A 20334-nucleotide genomic window follows, 5' to 3' on the forward strand; every position below is an offset into this window, starting at 1 on the left:
CTCAATTCCACATTCTTTTACAGGTACACTGGATTTTTGCCCCAAATTAACTGACACTCACAACCCCCTTGGCCTCCTGCAACTAAAACCCCACCACACACATAAAACCTATACGAAACAATGACCTTCTCTTTCAAGTGTCTATGCATGCATAAATGCAATATTATACATGCATATACATCGCATAGATTTATGTGTGTATGTTAAGAAACTCTCCTCGTCTATGCCAGGGCCCTCTCTCTTCCTTAGTGAATAATCTCACACTTCTAACAGTTTGGAACCTCTTTTGCTTCTCTGTTTTTTGTGTAGGTGTCTATAGTCAGCCTTGTAGCTAATGCGCTGGGCTACTCCGATCTAGGGCCCATTAAATCACTCAGGACACTAAGGGCCTTGAGACCCCTCAGAGCCTTGTCACGTTTTGAAGGGATGAGGGTAAGATCCAAAGCTAAGCAGCTGATCCTTCCGCATGCCCATTCAACAGGTTTAAGCATGCTAAAACTGAAAACTACCAAGAAAAGAACAACAACAAAATCCCCCAAAAATACTTGGGGGGGATTCTCTTAAACCAGAAAGCCAAACCTTTCCAATCCTGTGCCATGTGTTCCTTTCATTTTTGTTAGCGTTAGCGAACAAGTCATGATGCAGCTGTAGTGACAGTCGAACAACATGCATTGCAATTGATTGTCTAAAACATTCTAAAAAAAAAAAGAACATTGATTTTTATAGCAAAGCTGCCTCATCACATAAGTGACAAAGGAGAAATTCTGATGATATCTTCTTACATTGTTACGAGCTGGTGACTTTGTGTCCCAGTTGCAGTGCCAACGCTTACATGCCATCTCACACAGTGATTCAATTGGAAATGAGCTCCTCATCTGGCCTGATTCTCAACCACTGCTTTCAATGAAGATGACAACCCGCACGTACCTTCCTACCTCCCTCACAGCTTCCCATACACATGCCCATAACCTACCACCCCTTCCCCAGCACACAACATTCCTCAGTGCATTGTCAGCAGCAACCAGCAGGGAGCCACCGGACGCCAAAGCGTAGAGACAACCAGTCACACCCTAAATATGTGCAATGGAAGGTGGCAAGGAGCTTGTTTTTGTTTCCTTTTTTAGACAAGTTTGTAGGATTCTGAGGTAGAGGAAGCACAAAATATCTCATGTATCTCCCTGGTATGACACAGTATTGAGTATTCAGTCCAATTCAGTGACATTGTTGCGCATTTGCTGTTGAGTTTGAATGCGATGCGATTCAATGGTGTCCTCTGAATTTGATCAACACTGCGAATACTCACTGTCCATACATTGAACAGCAAGCAGTTATTTTCGGGGTGAAAAAAAGAAAAAAGCAAGTACATTTTCACTAGGGTCAATACATCTATTTGTTTCAAATCCTTCGACACAGTGGTCATGTTTCGGTGTGTGCTGTATTGAACGATACGCCTTTTTTTATCATTAAAGCTGCAAAAGCTCTGTTCTGCAACTCTTAACGGCACGCAAGTTCTTTAGAGTGTCAGCAGAAGTAACAACAATTGAACCCCTTGACGGCTGAATTTATTTACTTTTTTTTAATTGTAGGGGCTTTTTTGCTTTCAAGTGGATGCTAAATTAAATTGAGAATGTTAATTTGAGTATAGCGAATAATACAGATATAAATTTAGGTATGATGCTAATAGGCGACAGCAGGCATCCATGGTAAACAAAAGGTTTTTTTTTGTTTTTTGTTTTTTTAAAAGCACATGTTCCCATCTCAGGTGTGGAGGTTATTTTATTGATGAAACAACGTTATTTTCAGGATTTACAACTCTTTAAAGTACTATATCATTATAAACACTGTTATGAACAATAAAAACGCATTATAAGCACACACATAGACCGTGAGGTCCAAATCTCCAATTGCCCACATCACACACACAGCCAACTATATAATCCGAAAGGGGAGATATTGTAGTTTACGTTCCAGTGTCACGCACGAACTCCAGCGAGTCTAATTTCTGTTTGCACAATATCAGCGCGGCGTATTTGGGCGTGCGCTCCGTACTACCCAAATTTCAATGTTGCGAGGATTGGCCAGGAAAACACTATGTTCCATCCCACAATGGTGCACAAACGCACAATCCTACCAGCGCGGAGTCTAGCATAACACCAGAAAGAAAGAAAACTCTACCCGTGTGCACATTTCGACTGCGCTTTGCACTATACTTGCGCCCGGAACCAAAATAGGGCCCGCTGTTTTTATAGCATTATGAGCTTTGCGGGAAAAAGCTATCCTGTAGATTGTTAAAAGCTGATTAATATGAAGCTTGTGCTTCACACTCCCTATAATATATATTGATTATCACATCCCGTAGGTCAATTATCACAAGTTCCCATGCACCCGCGCTCACTCGCAGCTCTCTCTACTTTTGGACTGGTTGTCTGTTCTTCACATCCGCCCACTTGAGGCTCACACGTGTAGCACAGTACAGCGTCCACCCCACCCAACTCCACCCCACCTAACTCTCACCATCCCTATCCTCTCGTCCTACCGTTCCACCACTAACTCTGCCTCTGACGAAGGCTCGACACACTCCCTCCCGGGGAGTGTCAGGGACTGAGGCAGACAAGCGCCCTCTCACAGTTTTGCGGCGGTGCGAGTACAGCGTATTTGTTAAACTTCTGCCCGCCATTGCACACTGATCTGTTTCATCTAATTCCACTCATTCCATTATGTTGCCCACCTTTTTGGGGCACAGGCAGAAGACTGACAAATATGCTCAGCTGCCACTTCACACAAGCTGTCCATGTCATGGCACCGTACAGTGCATACAGCAGGCCCTGGCTTCCTGTTGCCTTCCATTTGCACGGGAAGCGAACGGCCCCCGATCAACGCTTCACTCTGAGTTGTGGGTTAAGAATGGCAAACGGTGTTTTGGTTCTTCCAAAAATGATAAAGCATTGAGAAGCTGCATGCAATCATCAAGTACATCAAGGCTCATTCATACGAGCTGTCCATTGACTCAAATGCAATGCGGATGAGCAGGCATTTAAGGCCCTGGATCGGCTGTATGGATGTTACACTAGTCATACATTAGATGCTTTTCTTGTGGAATAAATACATGTGACATTCGAGGTGGGGGTGGTGGTGGGGCTGGAAAGAGAGGCAAAAGGGGAAAAAAGATCCTGCTGTATCAGTTTGACCACAATGTTGATGTTCACCTATCGATATATATTAACGGCATTTTGTTTGAAGTGACCGATGTCAACGCTGAGCAATAAATAAATGAATGGGGAAGTGGATGAATAGAGAGGTGAAAGAGATTCTGGGGAGTTGCAATAATGATGACAAAAATATATGTTACTGCGTAACATGGACTTAATTATTATTGTGATTATTATTATTATGATTATCATTATTATTATTGTTATGTGGCACATGGCAGTTGTTCACCACGTTTCAACGCTCATGAGCCCATTTCAGCTCGATAAAATAATAATAATAATAAGTGTTACATGAAGTCTAAAACCAGGTTTATCACTGCTTCTTTACCTTGATTTTGTTTTAAGCAATGCAACTCCTGCCACCTTTTACCTACGTGCGTTCAGTCTTTTACTGACTTCTCTAGGTGAAATGCACTTCAAATGACAACAAAGCCACCAAACACCTTGGCAGCCATTCTGCCATGATCTCTTCAGTCGCTCTCGCTCTCTATCCACTATCCATTTCTCGATTGATTTATTGATTTGAGTGGTTCTTGAGGTTGCGCAATGCCATGTAACACGCATGTACTAGAACTGCTGGTGCACATTATGCGTTTTGGAAAGCAATATTCCCTCGTTTGCTTTATTTTTTTTACTCCACTGCTTTCCAAGCAGCATATTGGAAAACAGTTTAGCTGTGGTTCACATTGCAACGAGAGCCATTCTCTCAGCAGGTGCAACAAAGACTTTTTTAATGCTGTTTTGTGCAGATACTGAAGATGCCCAGTTTTGTTGACGTCATTTGTGCACATTGGCAATGGTGGCGGTGGCCTGCTGAGAGAACAGTGCTCCAGAGAGAGGGAATATGGCTTTGCAAAACAATGACATGCATGCTCAGCTGTCAGCCTGCCATTACAATAGCACTGCTATGTTAGCATAGCAATCAGACTGCACTGCTAAGAATACATCTGGGCTGGTTAAAATTGGATTTTTATTTTGACTGCTATAGATTTGTGTGAATTAGTCGAGCTAGTCATGCAACAAACTCATAGTGAGAATTTTAAGAGACGACGTACTTAGTAGAACGATGTAAGGTTGGACACATCATACTGGTATGTAATACAACATCAGTCTGTTAGAAATAATATACTGTAAACACAGTTCAAAGGACATTGTTATTAAGAATAACTGGAATTTGGAATCTTTAGTTGACAAAATAAGGAATAATCCACATGATGAATTGATACAAAAAAAATAATAGAGCAGAATGAAAATACTATATTTTTCTTTCTTTTTCCAAACGAGTATTCACAGACCCATTCACACCTATGGACACTTTGTAGACTGCACTGAAGATAATATGCATGTTTTCGATATGTGGTAGGAAAACCACACACAAGCACTGGGAGAACATGCAAACTCCGCACTGGATGGCCATAGCCGAGATTCAAACCTGAACCTCAGAAGCGTTAGGCAGATGTGTTAACGACTTGCCTACAGTGGCTTCCGATTCATTTTTTTTTTTTTACACTGTACATCTTTTGTTTTTTCATTATATATTTCACAAGCTTGAAGCCATGCACGCCATGCCAAAACAGATGAGGCACTCCCTCAGAAAAGTAAAGATAAAGCCCATTTGACAGTGTCATCTTTAATCATGCAAACATGATCAAACGATGTCACAAAATAAAAATAGCTAGCACAACCTACAAGCATTGCTAGTACACCACACAACACTTGTTCACCACGGGGCTCTAGTTATCCATATGGCATTAGTGGTCTTGTACACACTGGAGCTAGTTGTCCACATGGCACTAGTCCACCACATGGGACGTGTCACCACATGGACTCAGTCCACCACATTTCAACGCTCTCTAGTTCAGCTGGATCAAATAAATTTGCCTCTCTACCTAAAGCCTTTATAATGCTGTGTGTAAGGCCATATGAGTATGATGTGTCATGCCAAAAGCTTGAGATGATTGATTTGTGTTTCCTGGTGCTAACAGTGTGGTATCCTGTCTTTCCTGATCTGGTTTAGGTGGTAGTCAACGCCTTGGTGGGAGCCATCCCTTCCATTATGAATGTGTTGCTGGTTTGCCTCATCTTTTGGCTGATTTTCAGTATCATGGGGGTCAACCTGTTTGCGGGCAAGTACTACTTCTGTTTCAACGAGACCTCCGAGGAGTACTTTCCTGTTGACGTGGTCAACAACAAGACCCAGTGCGAGGCCCTCATTGAACAAAACTTTACGGAGGTCAGGTGGAAGAACGTCAAAATCAACTTTGACAATGTGGGCGCCGGCTACCTGGCCTTGCTGCAAGTGGTGAGCGTGTACCTCATTGTCTCATTCCTTTCATTTGCATCCTCAGTTCTCAGGGGCTCCTTTCCATTTTGTGTTTTGAGTGTTTCTCAGCTCTTATTCTAATCTTTCCTTCCTTTCACAAGCTGTTGAACTGGACATGCATCTCACCCTTGCTTTGAGTTTGAATGTTCTTTGCTTTCACTTTTAATGAAATGTTGGCTTTCCTTTGTGCTTTTCCTAGTCATGTTTGTCAGCGTGTCTAAACGTGTTTCTCTTTTCAAAGGCCACATTCAAAGGTTGGATGGACATTATGTATGCAGCTGTGGATTCCAGAGAGGTACATTTATAATATCTTTTATTGTCAATGTCCATTATATTTGGAATAAATATACTCGCCAATGGCGCAGGCAGTACTTTACGCATTTTATTTCTACACAAATGAAAACAGGTTGTTACTCACTCTATTTCTCGTCTTGCTAAAATGATCCCATTTTTTGGGGGCCCGCCCCATTCATGACTGCTGGGCCGAGTATGGCTTGTGTTACCAAAATAAACGAGGGTGGAGCACTGACGTTACAAATAGATAAGTGTTTCATTTCAATAGTGGGCCCTCGTACCCTCATTGTAGAAATCCTTAATTGTATTCTACCCATCCATCCATCCATTATTGATACCGCTTATCCTCACAAGGGTCGCGGGGCGTGCTGGAGCCTATCCCAGCTGTCTGCGGGCAGTAGGCGGGGGACACCCTGAATTGGTTGCCAGCCAATCGCAGGGCACACAGAGACAAACATCCGCACTCACAATCACACCTAGGGGCAATTTAGAGAGTCCAATCAACTTACCATGCATGTTTTTGGAATGTGGGAGGAAACCCGAGTACCCGGAGAAAACCCACGCAGTCACGGGGAGAACATGCCAACTCCACACAGGAAGGCCGGGTCCAGATTCGAAACCACGACCTCTGCACTGTGAGGCGGACGTGCTAACCAGTCGCCCACCGTGCCACCCTATTTATTGTCATCTTAATTATATTTTCAAAATCCACTGGCCACTGCACAACTATGGAGGGCGAGCGGGAGCCGTGGAGCAAGACGTTCTCCAACGGCCCACTTAATTATGCAGACCTGGCCAACCTTATATCATCAGTCCATGGAGGTCTGCTTGCAGTTCCTTAGAAACGCACTTTGTGCACTTCGCCCTGCCGACTTGAGCAAATATGTTTCTTTTGCTGCCATGTCAAGGATGATCAGTGTGCTTCTCACATACTGCATTTAAAGGCAATGGAAGAAGCTGGTTCAACTGGCTGTGAATCAAGTCCGCTGAGTTCACTCCCACAACGGTGCAAAACACCCTTTTTAAACACTGCCACACTCCGCAATCTTGTACACATCCGTGAAAAATTACAAGACTTATTTTAACCTGCCTCCACGCAGGTTTAGACCATACATCGCGCTAGACCAGGGGTGGGCAGTTCCAGTCCTCGAGGGCCAGTATCCTCCCTGTTTTCCATCTTTCCTTGCTGCAACACAGCTGATTGAAATGCCCATATAATCAGCAAGGTCTGCAGAAGGTTGGTTGCAGCAAGGAAAGATGGAAAACAGGCAGGATACTGGCCCTCGAGGACCGGAATTGCCCACCCCTGCGCTAGACCTAAAGCGGAAGTCAACCCAAACATATTTTTTTCAAGAATATGTTCCCAGCAGGCCCACTAGTCGAAACACTGCATTCTGAATAATAATTGTGGAATATAAGTTAAGCAGAAAAATACACTCATTTTTAGCCATCTCTGGGGGCAGCCATTTTGTCTTCAGCCGACTAAAAATGACGTCACAACTGCTCACCGACCAATCGCGGCTGACCTGTTTTCTGAATCTGAGCCGTGATTGATCGTTGTGAGCAGTTGTGATTTCATTTTCAGTCAACAGAAGACAAAATGGCCACCCACAGAGATGGCTAAAAGTGCATTTTGCTGTTGGTTACGATTCCGTTTTTTTGTTTCTATTCTGGTTCCAAATGATTTTTGATTTCCATTCTTTTCGGGTGTCCAAACTACTGTACGGCTATCTATTTTTAGCAGCTAAGACTAGAATAGCATTTGAAACAGCCCGTGTCATTTGCCTGCATTGTACTACAATACTTACCTTCTACACTGAGTGGCAAGGCAGGGGAATGTGTAACATTGCTAAACATGACTTAAAAGAAGCAAGACTTCACCTTCAACTTCCATGACACAAGCGTTAACACTGGACGGGTCTGTTCTTCTTAGAATGTGAGTGGAGCCGTCACAAGTCCTCGAGTGAGAGTGCGCTTTCTTCAATTCGTCTCTGACTGCTGTCGTCTTTTCAGAAAGTGTTTCAAAAATCCAAAGAAAAAGGCAAAACACAGAGTTTGATCTGGCTGAAAGGAGGGTCAAGTGAGGCTCGCAAAAGTTATGCTCAAGTCCTGTGAAAAAATTGCTTCGGTCGTTGTTGAGCTTCTGCCGCATCCAAGGCGCCGCTATGTGTATGAAGAATCGTACACACGAACACCCTGTAACCTGTCCTCCTCTCGCTCTAAGGTGGAAGACCAGCCCGACTACGAAGTTAACATCTATATGTACATCTACTTTGTGGTTTTCATCATCTTTGGCTCCTTCTTTACCCTCAATCTCTTCATCGGTGTGATCATTGACAACTTCAACCAGCAAAAGAAAAAGATAAGTCTAACACGCCACTTTTCTCTTTTTCAATCCTGCTACAAGATTATGACCAAATGCTTTTTTCTAATCCCTTTTACTTTGGAGGTCAGGATATCTTCATGACAGAAGAACAGAAGAAGTACTACAATGCCATGAAGAAACTGGGCTCCAAAAAGCCTCAGAAACCCATCCCTCGACCACAGGTACAGTTTGCTTTGTTTTTTTTAAAATAATCCCTCTTGATGAAATTATTGTTTACCTCACAATAATCGAGCATGAATGAAATCTAATTGATCATTTTTTGTTATTTAATTCACTCAGTCAAAACAAATATATATTTCCCCACTTCCATTGTTGTCCCCTTTTCCTGCTGTCTACCTGTAACCAGATTGTCTGGCTTTTCGCTGTATGTAGAGGCGTCATTTTCATTTCACAGATATTGAAGCCCTCAGCATTGACCGGAACCGATGTTGATCTGATAAGATATCAGCGCGAATCATAACTACATACAGCACGACATACTTTTGTGACTTATGTTGCAGTTTCGATTATTAGAAAGGGCTTCAAATCGCATGAGATTACTCAGCAACAGTAGATATGAGAAAAATGGACCTATTGATTATTACCCTGTGGGTCACATAAAGTTTAAAATTAACACTCATTCAATGCCAGTTATTTTCAGACAATCCTTTACCCTATGTAAAAAAGGAAAATGATAATGAACATAAATAAGTACCTGGGATTGAATGACTCGATTCTCCCCCCAAAAAACTAAAAATATTAAATGATTAAAGGTCCCATGAAGCACTGTGTGGTCCCTACTGTTTTTGTAGAAATTATTATTATTATTATTATTTACTGTTGTGATTATCATTATTATTTTTGGTGCAATGAATCACACTTTTCGTGGCCGAAACATGCATGAAAACTCGACAAAGTTTGCACACTCATCGGGCCTGGCAAAAATTTTGATATTTTAAGGCCAGGGAAAACTGCCCTGATTTGAAGAGAATTATTCACTGTAAGTAATAACTTTTGGAGCTGTGCAATCAAAAACATTTTTGAAAAAATGTGAAAGCAGTATATCAAGACAGCAAGTTGTGGATTTTAAAAATGATTTCTTTCAAAGTTGTGTAGTCTAGAAGGTTAAAATGTTTTAAATTAACTGCGGAACAAGATGGCGCACTTTTTCCTGGGAGGGAGTTTGGCTTTGGCTTTGCGCCACCCGCGCTCTGCTTGTCTGCATATTATTTTTTGAGCTTTAACCAGTGGGATCAGGACATTCAGCAAATTAGCTGTGTCTTTGTTTAAGCTGCAGCGGTTAAAACTTGGGGGGGAAATGCAGTGACTTATTGGCTGATCCTTGACTGTAGTGTAACATGTTGCAACTCAAAGGGAATAGAAAAGAAAGAAAAAGAAGAAAAGAAAACTGAATTAGCGTGGGACGGGGTTAAAGGGCAATCCCCCAATATGTGAATTTGCGAATGCTGAGATGAGAATATGCGGGGGCCCACACCGTATTCAATGTTGTGAACTCTGTCTCCGCAGAACAAGATCCAAGGAATGGTGTTTGACTTTGTCACACAGCAAGTCTTCGATATCTCCATCATGATCCTCATTTGTCTCAACATGGTCACCATGATGGTGGAAACAGACGACCAATCCGATGAAACAGAAAATGTCCTCTACTGGGTCAACTTCATCTTCATTGTGGTCTTTACCACAGAATTCTTACTGAAGCTATTTGCTCTTCGCCACTACTACTTCACCAACGGATGGAACATCTTTGACGTGGTGGTGGTCATCCTGTCTATTGTTGGTGAGTTGCACGACACAGAAACTTCTGTCCATCAAGCCGTTCAGTTTGGTTGACCAGAGTACACTTGCAAACACTCTTGGTCTGTCCGGCTTTGCTATGCCACTACATAGCATGAGCTACCTACCATAAATGCTAACTGGTTTATAATACATTATTAATGTCTCTGAAATGTATTGTGTTATACAGAGGTGGTTAAAAAGCTCATCAGGAACAATGTATCTACTGTACTTCAACAACTTGTTGGATAATTACTCTACTGCCATTTGCTGCGGATAGGTACCCCTCAAATGCATTGGGGGAAAAAAATAATTGAAACCCCCAAAATTATTTTTAAAATGCTGAGAAGCATTAAGTACATCTAATATTTATATGTTTACAGAATCTTCTCTGGTCCGCTGATAGTGTAGTGGTACACACGCCTGAGTTGTGTGCGGGCAGCGTGGGATCGATTCCCGCTCAGTGACAGTGTCTATGTGTGCCCCGCGACTGGCTGGCGACCAGGTCAGGGTGTAGTCTGCCTTCGCCCATTGACGGCTGGGATAGGCTCCAGCAACTCCCCGCGACCCTATATAGGAGAAGCGGTTTGGAAGATGACATGACATGACATGGATGGCGCAGAGGTGGAACTTCTGCCTCTCAGCGCAAAGGCTTTCCGCTCACACGACAGGCGACATGGTTAAAAATAGATACGCTTTTGGCTCACATTATATTTACACTATGGCAGCACACTATGTCCCTGGGGTGAACGAGGTTGTGTTTGCTGTAATGGCTTATTTTGCGGATCCCATCAATGACGCCATAGATCGAGCAGGCAAATTACAGTCGATTACCGATTTTTGCATGAAATGCAAAATATGGGCCGATCTCGATCCAGCTGATCAGCGGATGTAAAGTCTAGTCTCGAGCCCTGATAATGTTCATAAGCAGCGCTGTTATGTAACAGTGGGCGCAAATTCAGAAGGACTCTCTCACAGATAGATTTTGCAAATTGGGAGCTTGCAAAATATTTACTTGGTTGTTTAATTTCACTTGATGGGTGGGCAGGCACTGCAGAGACCCAACTATTTGTCTGGAAGCATTTTTTTTTTTTTTTTACTTTATTTGATCATCATTTTTAAAACAAAATTCACATGTTTCAAAATAAGATTTCAATTGAAACTCAAAGGAGTAGGTTGAAGTTCAAAGAACTTGTAAATATCCTACCCCTCATTCACCAAATAAAATACATTGCTGTGTTGGATATACCAACAATGGTTTACAATAATAATTGAAAAAATAATACAATTTCTTAATTAATGATGTAACAGAAGGCAACTGCAAAAATAGGTCGTATAATTATTAATGATATGACAAAATACAATTGAAAAACTGATTTTTTTTTTCCACTTATGGTCATATATATGATATTGATGATGGAGTAAGGTAAAGTGTAAAAACAGGTTGGCTACAAGCTGTAGTTTGTATGTTTCTATTTTATTTTATTTCTTTTCTTCTTTTTTCAAGTCAAGTCAATTTTCCAAAATGTCTCTCTTAAAAAGTCTTACGTGTGTCTTATTTAGATTTGCAGGTAGCCAGCCTTGCTTTTTTACATGCGGTTTGCGGTTGTCCATCCCTACAGGAATGTTCCTGGCTGACCTTATCGAGAAGTACTTTGTATCTCCGACGCTGTTCCGAGTGATCCGCTTGGCTCGTATCGGACGTATCCTGCGTCTCATCAAAGGAGCAAAGGGCATCCGGACATTACTCTTCGCCCTGATGATGTCACTGCCAGCCCTGTTCAACATTGGCCTCTTGCTCTTCCTGGTCATGTTCATCTTCTCCATCTTCGGCATGTCCAACTTTGGCTACGTGAAGCACGGCGCCGGCATCGACGACCTGTACAACTTTGAGACCTTTGGCAACAGCATGATCATCCTGTTCATGATCACCACTTCAGCCGGCTGGGACGGCTTGCTCCTGCCCATCCTCAACTACCCGCCCGACTGCAATCCCAACCTGGAGAACCCCGGCACCTCGGTCAAGGGCGACTGCGGTAACCCCTCAGTGGGGATATTTTTCTTTGTCATGTACATCATCATTTCCTTCCTGATTGTGGTCAACATGTACATTGCCATCATCCTGGAGAACTTCAGCGTGGCCACGGAGGAGAGCGCCGATCCGCTCAGCGAGGACGACTTTGAGACCTTCTACGAGATCTGGGAGAAGTTTGATCCCACCGCCTCTCAGTTCATCACCTTTGCCAAACTGTCCGATTTTGCTGACGCGCTAGAGCACCCGCTTCGCGTTCCCAAGCCCAACACCATCGAGCTGATCGCCATGGACATGCCCATGGTGAGCGGCGATCGCATCCACTGCCTGGACATCCTGTTTGCCTTCACCAAGCGCGTGCTGGGCGACAGTGGCGAGTTGGACATGCTGAGGCAGCAGATGGAGGAGCGCTTTGTGGCGGCCAACCCCTCCAAGGTGTCGTACGAGCCCATCACCACCACGTTGCGCCGCAAGCAGGAGGACGTCTCGGCCAGGATCATCCAAAACGCCTATCGCGCTCACCTCATCCGCCGCGGCATCATTTTCAAGCGCCACGCCTTCGCTAACAACAAGCTTGAGAACGGGGGCACCAACCAGGAGAAGAAGGAGAGCACGCCGTCCACCGCCTCGCTCCCTTCGTACGACAGCGTGACCAAGCCTGACAAGGAGAAGCAGGATGACAACAAGGAGGAGTGGGCCAGGAAGGAGAAGGACAAAAACCAAAAGGACGAGTGGGAATCAAAGTGCTAGGCACCGTGAGTCTCTTGAGCCCCGCCCAAGTAGAACCAGTGATCATTTGCAAGTAATAAAACCCCAGAAAAAAATGTTTACAGACTACTGAGGCAACATGGTTTCCTATGTCATCAAAGACAGCTGAACCAAACACAATCAGTTTACTGTGGAACTTTGCTGCATAAGTTCGTCGACGCAGTGACTCACAACAGTGCGCTGGCCATGACACACGCACAGTCACACACACACATGCAGATATCTTTGGGGACCAACTTGCCAAGGCACACAAAAATAGCAACGTCGCTGCCACCGGTGAGCATGTGGAGTCCCTCTGCAAAGCTTCCATGCGGAGCACCGCTAGAACTGTAACTTCAGTCTAAAGGAAGAAGAAGGGGGGGGGGGAAAAATCACAAATCAACCACACAAGTGAGCAAGCCAGCTAGCGGGGGATGGATGGATGGATGGATGGATGGATGGGTGGATGGGTGGATGGATGGGTGGATGGGTGGATGGATGGATGGATGGATGGATGGATGGATGGATGGATGGATGGATGGATGGGTGAGTGGATGGATGGATGGATGGATGGATGGATGGATGGATGGATGGATGGATGGATGGATGGATGGGTGAGTGGATGGATGGATGGATGGATGGATGGATGGGTGGATGGATGGATGGATGGATGGATGGATGGGTGGATGGATGGATGGGAGGCGGAATATACTGAAATGTAGACAAAGGTTGTTGTTTTTTTAGCTTGTTAGTGCCTCGGTGCATCCTTACATGATTTGAGCAGCAAAAAAAAAAAAAAAAAAAAAAAAAAGACATCATCAAGCTCATGTCACAGGCGCTTTCATCTCTGTTATGCCGACATAAGGAAAAGACATTCCGGATTTGGGTGTGGTTTTGATTCGGGCCGCAGTAGACTCAGATGAAAAATAATAATAATTATTGTGCTTGTTCAATGCATAGAAATGACTTGCATGAAGGCATGTTTTGATCAGGAATCATGCATGAGTACTCATAGTCCACATGACACTTAATGCTCCTAACTGTGCCGTGGTTTCACAGTGTAAGGTGGGGGGGGGGGGGCGGCTGCCCGCTGGGGATAATGCGCTGTATAGAGTCTTGGCGAGTGTTGCTGTTCTCGCTCTAATGCAAACTCCCAACGCGGCAAATGGCAGCTGTTCGGCAACATCAACGGAAAGGCTTTTTTTTGCTGCTCTGCATGTGAACGCCGGCGTCAAAGTGTCGATGATGCTCGCTCATCCTCATCGGAGTGCGGGGCCTCACATCACTTTGGCTGTTTCCTTGTCGGGACAATGTACGCCACGCAGTTTGGGGTCATTTGATCTGGGGTGCTTTATAGGGGATCCCCACTACTGTTGTAGCCCATGTAGAGAGTGGAGAAAGAAGACGCGTCGTTTGATTTCCTCTTTTTGCACTTGTGACAGATATGCATTAGAGCTTCCCAGCCAATGAGTGGTTCTGTAATATCACGCGTTTCTGACAATTTGGAGCCACCGTCTGGGAGTTTGTCTTCTCTGCTATCCTCCCACGGGGCTGGAGGAGGGCACGGACCATCGCACAGTGCAGGCAGGGTTAGCACACAGCTGTGCCAAGCACTTGCCCTGCGGTGCCTAGCATGAATGGAAGGAAGGGGGGAATGCAACAAAAAGGGCTTGTGGTTGCTATAATCCAGTAGGCTTCGTCCGCGGGTGGTCCTCAACAACAGAATCAACTGCCATGTTTGTCAGTGTATCATTGGCACCATCTTTTTTCACGCACGCTTCCAGCGAGTCGGGCAAAGGTGACAAAAGCAAACCTTCCGATGAACATCAGCAGGCCTCACGTGGACGCAGCCACAGTGTGTGAGCAATCAAATACGCTCTGTGGATGTTTTCTCCTCCGTGAAGAAGCGCAAGGCTTTGCCAATCCAGCTGCCTCTTGAGGTGTTCCTGCCATTCCTTTTGTACGTGCCAGTCGATGGTCCTATTTCTACGCGGATGACTTGCCCAGCGTCCGCCGTCGCATCACTAATGCCATTTTGGTGTGTTCAACACTGCCTGTGCCCCCAACGAAAACACCCACTTATGTCTGTACCATGAAACCAGGTCTGTTTACAATGTGAGGTCTCCCAATAGTTTTGGCTGCTGCACACTAAAACCAAATACATTCCCGATGAGAGAACCGCTGGAGCGAGCTGCTTCGTCCAGCTCAACTGCGCCGGTCTTGGACGAAACCGCTCCGACCGACTTGCTCACAAACACACACATCAAGAAAAAAGACCCCCCAAAAAAAAGAAGACGTGGATGTACAGCGTACGCAATGATGCAAATGGCACAATTGCTGGAAAAGAACGAATTTTTTGAGAGAAACTATAAATATTGTAACATATGATTTTATTTTATCGGCATGCATTGTTGTGTTTTTGTAAATAATTTTAAAACTGTTACTACTACTAATCACACACTCACACTCAAAAAAAAAAAAAAAAAAAAAAAAAAAAGAAAGAAATCATACCAATAATATAGAATGGCTTCCAGCTATGCCCTTTGTCACATTTGTTACCTTTGGAATTTTTTGAGACACTTTTCACTTTGGTGACTGAATCGAATTGAATGATATATATATATATAGATATAAATATTATATAATATGAAAGGATCTATGTATACATATATGTCTATATGTATATACATCAAACAGAAGAACACGGTTTGTCACATTTTGATTTCCGTGCAACACGTTCAGTGGATGTTTCAATGTTAGTGGAGGGTGGGGGGGCAGCTTGTTTGTTTGAATTGTAGCTTGATCATGACGACAACGACAATGTTACCAGCACGTCATATCCACTCACCACACGCACGCGCACGCACTGTGCACACTGCCCTTCTCCGCCAGTCAGCCGGTGTGTCTCATGCACCGGCCGACCATGTATAGCCTACCTGCCTAGCTTTGACTCCTCCCACCACCACCATATTCAGTGCCATGGCCGCTCATTCTCACCTTTTTTTCTTTCTATAGTGTTCCACTCAATGGCATGTGCCTTTTTCTGCTTTTTCTGAAATTTGGATGTCTGCCACACCTGAAAACCATTACAAAACAAAAAACAAAAAAAAACATTGATGGATGATACAAAGATGTGGATGGTGGGGCTGTGGGTGGAGCGGGGTGAGCACAACATGCATCAGGGATGTGGAGTCATGAATACTGCCATGCAGACACCTCACTCTATTTTAAGATTCAAGCGTGTGTGTCGTTAAGAGAAAAAAATTTCAGCTAATTCAACAATGTCCTGTTCTTCTAGTGCTATATATGTGTGTATGCGTCACCCACTTGGCTAGTGAAAAGCAGCTTGCATTTGACACTTTTCTCTTCAGTTCCTCCACCTTTTTGTTTCTCTCTGAAATTTTATTTTTGTAACGATATGGATTGATTATAGGTCTCATTACTGTTCTTTTTTGAACGCATGGATTATTTACTATGGCCGTTTGTTTCTTTTTGCGGAAAAAAAGTGTTTTTTGTTTTCATTTTTCACCACATTTTCAAACGTGAGGGGAAAAGGATATACAGTAGAATATGCTGATGTGTTGCACAACCCCTCGGACTCTTGTCAAGAATACATGAAAGATTGTCTTCATTTGAGCACGAACCTTTTTATTACCAATAAAGCAGCCTTCCAGTTCAAACGATGTGTTTGCTTCATTGTCTATTTCGCATATTAGCCCTTTGCTGTGGGCAAACTTTGCTGTGGGCAAACTTTGCTGTGGGCAAACTTTGCTGCGGTTTTACATCTTTTTGAAAAACACAGTCAAATTGGTTGGCGCGCTCACAAGGACTCCCAAGTGGCAGCCACCTTTCAACCGTTAGGCTTTTGCGGTGCGAGGAGGCAGGAGGATCACAAAACATCCTGTGAAATGCGGTTGAGTGCTATTGTGGTTGCAGGCCTCGCCTTGCAAAGGCTTTATTGAGCTTGTTAAAAGGCCCGTGCATCAAGATGCCCCCTGTCCCCACCACCTCCCATGACTACACCCCACCTTTTTTTTTTTTTCGCGTTTTTACTGTTTGTGGTCCAGCATGCGGTAAATATGCTGTGAAGCAATAACGCTGACGAGTACGTATTGAAATGTTTGTAATTACTGGGATTGGTATCTTTACTGCATGGTCTCTGCTCATGGTGGGAGAAAATATCAATGTGGTGATGGAATTGTATGAGTGGTACGGTAACTGCCAACATCATTTTATCAATACTGTGTGACCAATTGAACATTTTTGAATCATTATTTTTTATTCAGTTTTTATATGAACATAACACAAACACTGCCAGTGCGAAAACATATTCGCATAAAGTAAACAACTTAATACGTACAGTCCACAAAGTAAAAGTCAGCAAAAGTCCAACGTCCAGAATGACATGAGCAGATTCCACAGATCAGTCACCAATTCAACAATTTTACATTTTAAGTGTGTTTCTAAACCACCAATCAAAGTTAATCCAACCCCCTGTTGACGCCGCCAATTTTTTTGATCGCGTGATTAAGGTTTCCATAGCAACCAGCGGCTGCATTGATAAAGGCCACCATGGTCTATACATGTATCTTGAAAAAAAAAGCTTTAGAGTAGAGGAGGCGTTACATCTGCTTCAAAATATTGACGATGAGGATGAATTGCCCGGCTGACACATGCACAGCTGTGTCCCCCTGAAGGGTTGGGCACCGAAACCCCGGATTCGAGTGGTATCAGTTCCATCATTCTGGTTCACCCGGAAGCGTTCAGATTTTAGAATGTCGGTGCTCAGTTTCGATTCCTAGTTAGCCGCGCGGAAGAGCTACGAACAAAGTACGACCGATTAAAAAAAAATGTGTGCGCGCATGGCGCACAGCCTTGGGCTCCTGCCGCCGAAGATACATAGCAATAGAACGTTAGCTCGCCCCCACTCGCGCTCAGCTCCTCGGCCCGCTTCGTCCCGGTCAGCAAGCGTGGGCAGCGGTGAAGGCGGCGACTCTGGGCGGGCCAATTCCCACAGATCTCCACAGCTGCGCGGCACCGCGGTGGCAGCAGTCGCCCTTCACGGGGTTGGTCAACCTGCCCGGGCCGGCCCGGCCGGCTCATTCGGCCGACACCTAGCCAGAGAATGACGCGATGCGGCTCATGACCCAAAGTTACGGCTAAGTACGTCTAATTGCAAATTGAACCAACAAGTTCAACACACAAATGCACATATCCAGCTGATATTTAGCTTATATCATACGTAGCTGCAGCATATACATAAATACTGTACATACAGATACATCCTATGGTTACATTGCTTAGATTAAATAGACTTTCCTTGCTTGCCCAATCAATTGGTGTTCAGTAGCATGCTTTTAGTAACAGCTGAAAGACGCACGCGTGCGTGTGTGTGGGTGTATGTGTGTGTGTTTGAAAATGGCTGAGGGCCTGTTCACGTGAGTTGAAACCAATGCTTGTTTTTTCAATTGAAGGGAAAGTCAACCCAAACTTTTTCTTTTCAAGAATATGTTCTATGCAGGCCCCCTAGTTCAAACAAGGCATTTTGAGTAATATTGTGTAAGTGGAATATGAGTTAAGTTGTCAAATCTATTCATTTTTTACCATCTCAGGGGTCGGCCATTTTATTACTTCTGTCGACTGAAAATGACATCACAGATGCCCAGAGCGCTCAAATAACGACCAATCATGGCTCTGTTTCAGAAAAAATGTGAGCTGTGATTGGACGTTACGTGAGCCCTGAGCAACTGTGATATCATTTTCATTTGAAAGATGTGACAAAATGGCTGCCCCCAGTGATGACTAAAAACAAGAGGATTAACTCTTATTCCACAAACGCAATATTTATCAGAATGCTTTGTTTCAACTAGTGGGCTTGCATGGAGCATATTCTTAAAAAATAATGTTTGGGTTGACTTCGCTTTAGTATTTGCATAAGAAAATCCATTCTCTTATATATGTTAAGGGTATTCAAATTCAAGAAAATAATGGGAAAAATCAAGGGATTTCTTTTACAATAAATAAAATATGCGATTAACTACGAGTTAACTATGAAAAAATGCAACTACATATATATATATATACATATATATATATAGATAGATAGATAGATAGATAGATAGATAGATAGATAGATAGATAGATAGATAGATAGATAGATAGATAGATAGATAGATAGATAGATAGATAGATAGATAGATAGATAGATAGATAGATAGATAGATAGATAGATAGAGATATAGTAGATATAGATATCTGCTCTTGAGCAAAGACTCAAGAATGGAGCTGGCTGTCGTTACTTTGTGTTGATAAAGAGTGTGTGGGCAACCTTGGGATATTTTAAAGAAAGCTTCTTTAATTTTATGTGTGGAAAATACCTGGGCAGGCGGCGTCTCGGCCCGGGACAAGAAGCGGCTGGACAAACTGGTCAGGAGGGCCTGGGCCTCTGTCCTGGGCTGCTCCCAGGACTCTGTGGACTTGGTGGGGGTCAGGAGGATGTTGGCCAAGCTGTCATCAATGCTGGACAACCCGGCCCACCCCCTCCAGGGCACCCTAACAGCACTCCACAGCTCCTTCAGTGACAGACTGTTACACCCTCGCTGTGGAAAGGAGAGATTCCGCCGCTCCTTCTTGCCTGCTGCTGTCAGACTCTTTAACAAGAACATTGTGTAGTCTCTACAAACTGGCGGACATTAGTGCAATTGTGCAGTCCTGCGCCTGAGCTTATATCGTGCAATACTCAACATTCCCCACCACTGTTAGTCTAGTTTTATTTTTATCCAATGCTGTTCCTTACATTTCACTGCAGCACTGCAGCACTGTCACTTACTTAGAGTATTTTTCCTCTGTACTATGTACAGGCTAAAATGAGGGTTCCTCATACTTCTTATGTAGATGTATGTTGGTGTGTATATACATGTGTATATACACATAGTTACTGCATATATTTACATAGGTTTGATCCTGAATGTTTACCGTTAATGTTATACATTAATGGCTACATTATGCCGAAGTCCCTGTGTGACCTATATCTTTGCTGCTGTAACACTGAAAATTTCCCCACTGTAGGATCAATAAAGGCCATCTTATCTTCTTATCTTAAAATACACCTCTAGACTGATATATACTATGGCAACATTTTCAACACACAGGTGCCTTTGCATGATGGGTCCAACAAGACATAATGTGTGTAAGTAACTGCTGTACATTAAAGACACATTGGACAACGAGGAGGACATAAAGAAAAAGTGCCGTAATGCTTAGCAGAAATGTGTACGGTTTACCAGAATCAGCAAACAAGGTGCACACTGGCATGTTGTTCCACTTTTTTTACAAAAAAATAGAAATATGGTCGAGTGGTTAGCATGTCCCTCTCACAGTTCAGAGGTCGTGGGTTCGAATCTGGCCCCGGCCTCCCTGTGTGGGGTTTGCATGTTCTCCCCGTGCCTGCGTGGGTTTTCTGCGGGTACTTCGGTTTCCTCCCACATTCCAAAAACATGCATGGTAGGTTGATTGGACACTCTAAATTGCCCCTACGTGTGATTGTGAGTGCGGATGTTTGTTTGTCCTT

At 43.7% G+C, this 20334-nt stretch overlaps 1 protein-coding gene across 4 annotated transcripts in view; it reads left to right on the forward strand.

Moving 5' to 3' along the window:
- The window catches only part of scn8aa (sodium channel, voltage gated, type VIII, alpha subunit a), a 75378-nt gene extending 58934 nt beyond the window's left edge, over positions 1 to 16444 (forward strand). For all 4 annotated transcript variants that reach the window (XM_086048126.1, XM_086048109.1, XM_086048135.1 and 1 more), the window contains exons 21-27: positions 310 to 432; positions 5227 to 5511; positions 5774 to 5827; positions 8051 to 8188; positions 8269 to 8373; positions 9719 to 9989; positions 11608 to 16444. In XM_086048126.1, coding sequence (XP_085904252.1) covers positions 310 to 432; positions 5227 to 5511; positions 5774 to 5827; positions 8051 to 8188; positions 8269 to 8373; positions 9719 to 9989; positions 11608 to 12767 — 2136 coding nt within the window. In that variant the 3' untranslated portion in view covers positions 12768 to 16444. The remainder of the gene's footprint in view (positions 1 to 309; positions 433 to 5226; positions 5512 to 5773; positions 5828 to 8050; positions 8189 to 8268; positions 8374 to 9718; positions 9990 to 11607) is intronic.
- Positions 16445 to 20334: the final 3890 nt, after the last annotated feature.

The sequence above is a fragment of the Filicampus tigris genome, chromosome 1 (assembly GCF_054856515.1).
Source record: "Filicampus tigris isolate MCC_2025a chromosome 1, RoL_Ftig_1.0, whole genome shotgun sequence".
Classification (NCBI taxonomy): domain Eukaryota; kingdom Metazoa; phylum Chordata; class Actinopteri; order Syngnathiformes; family Syngnathidae; genus Filicampus; species Filicampus tigris.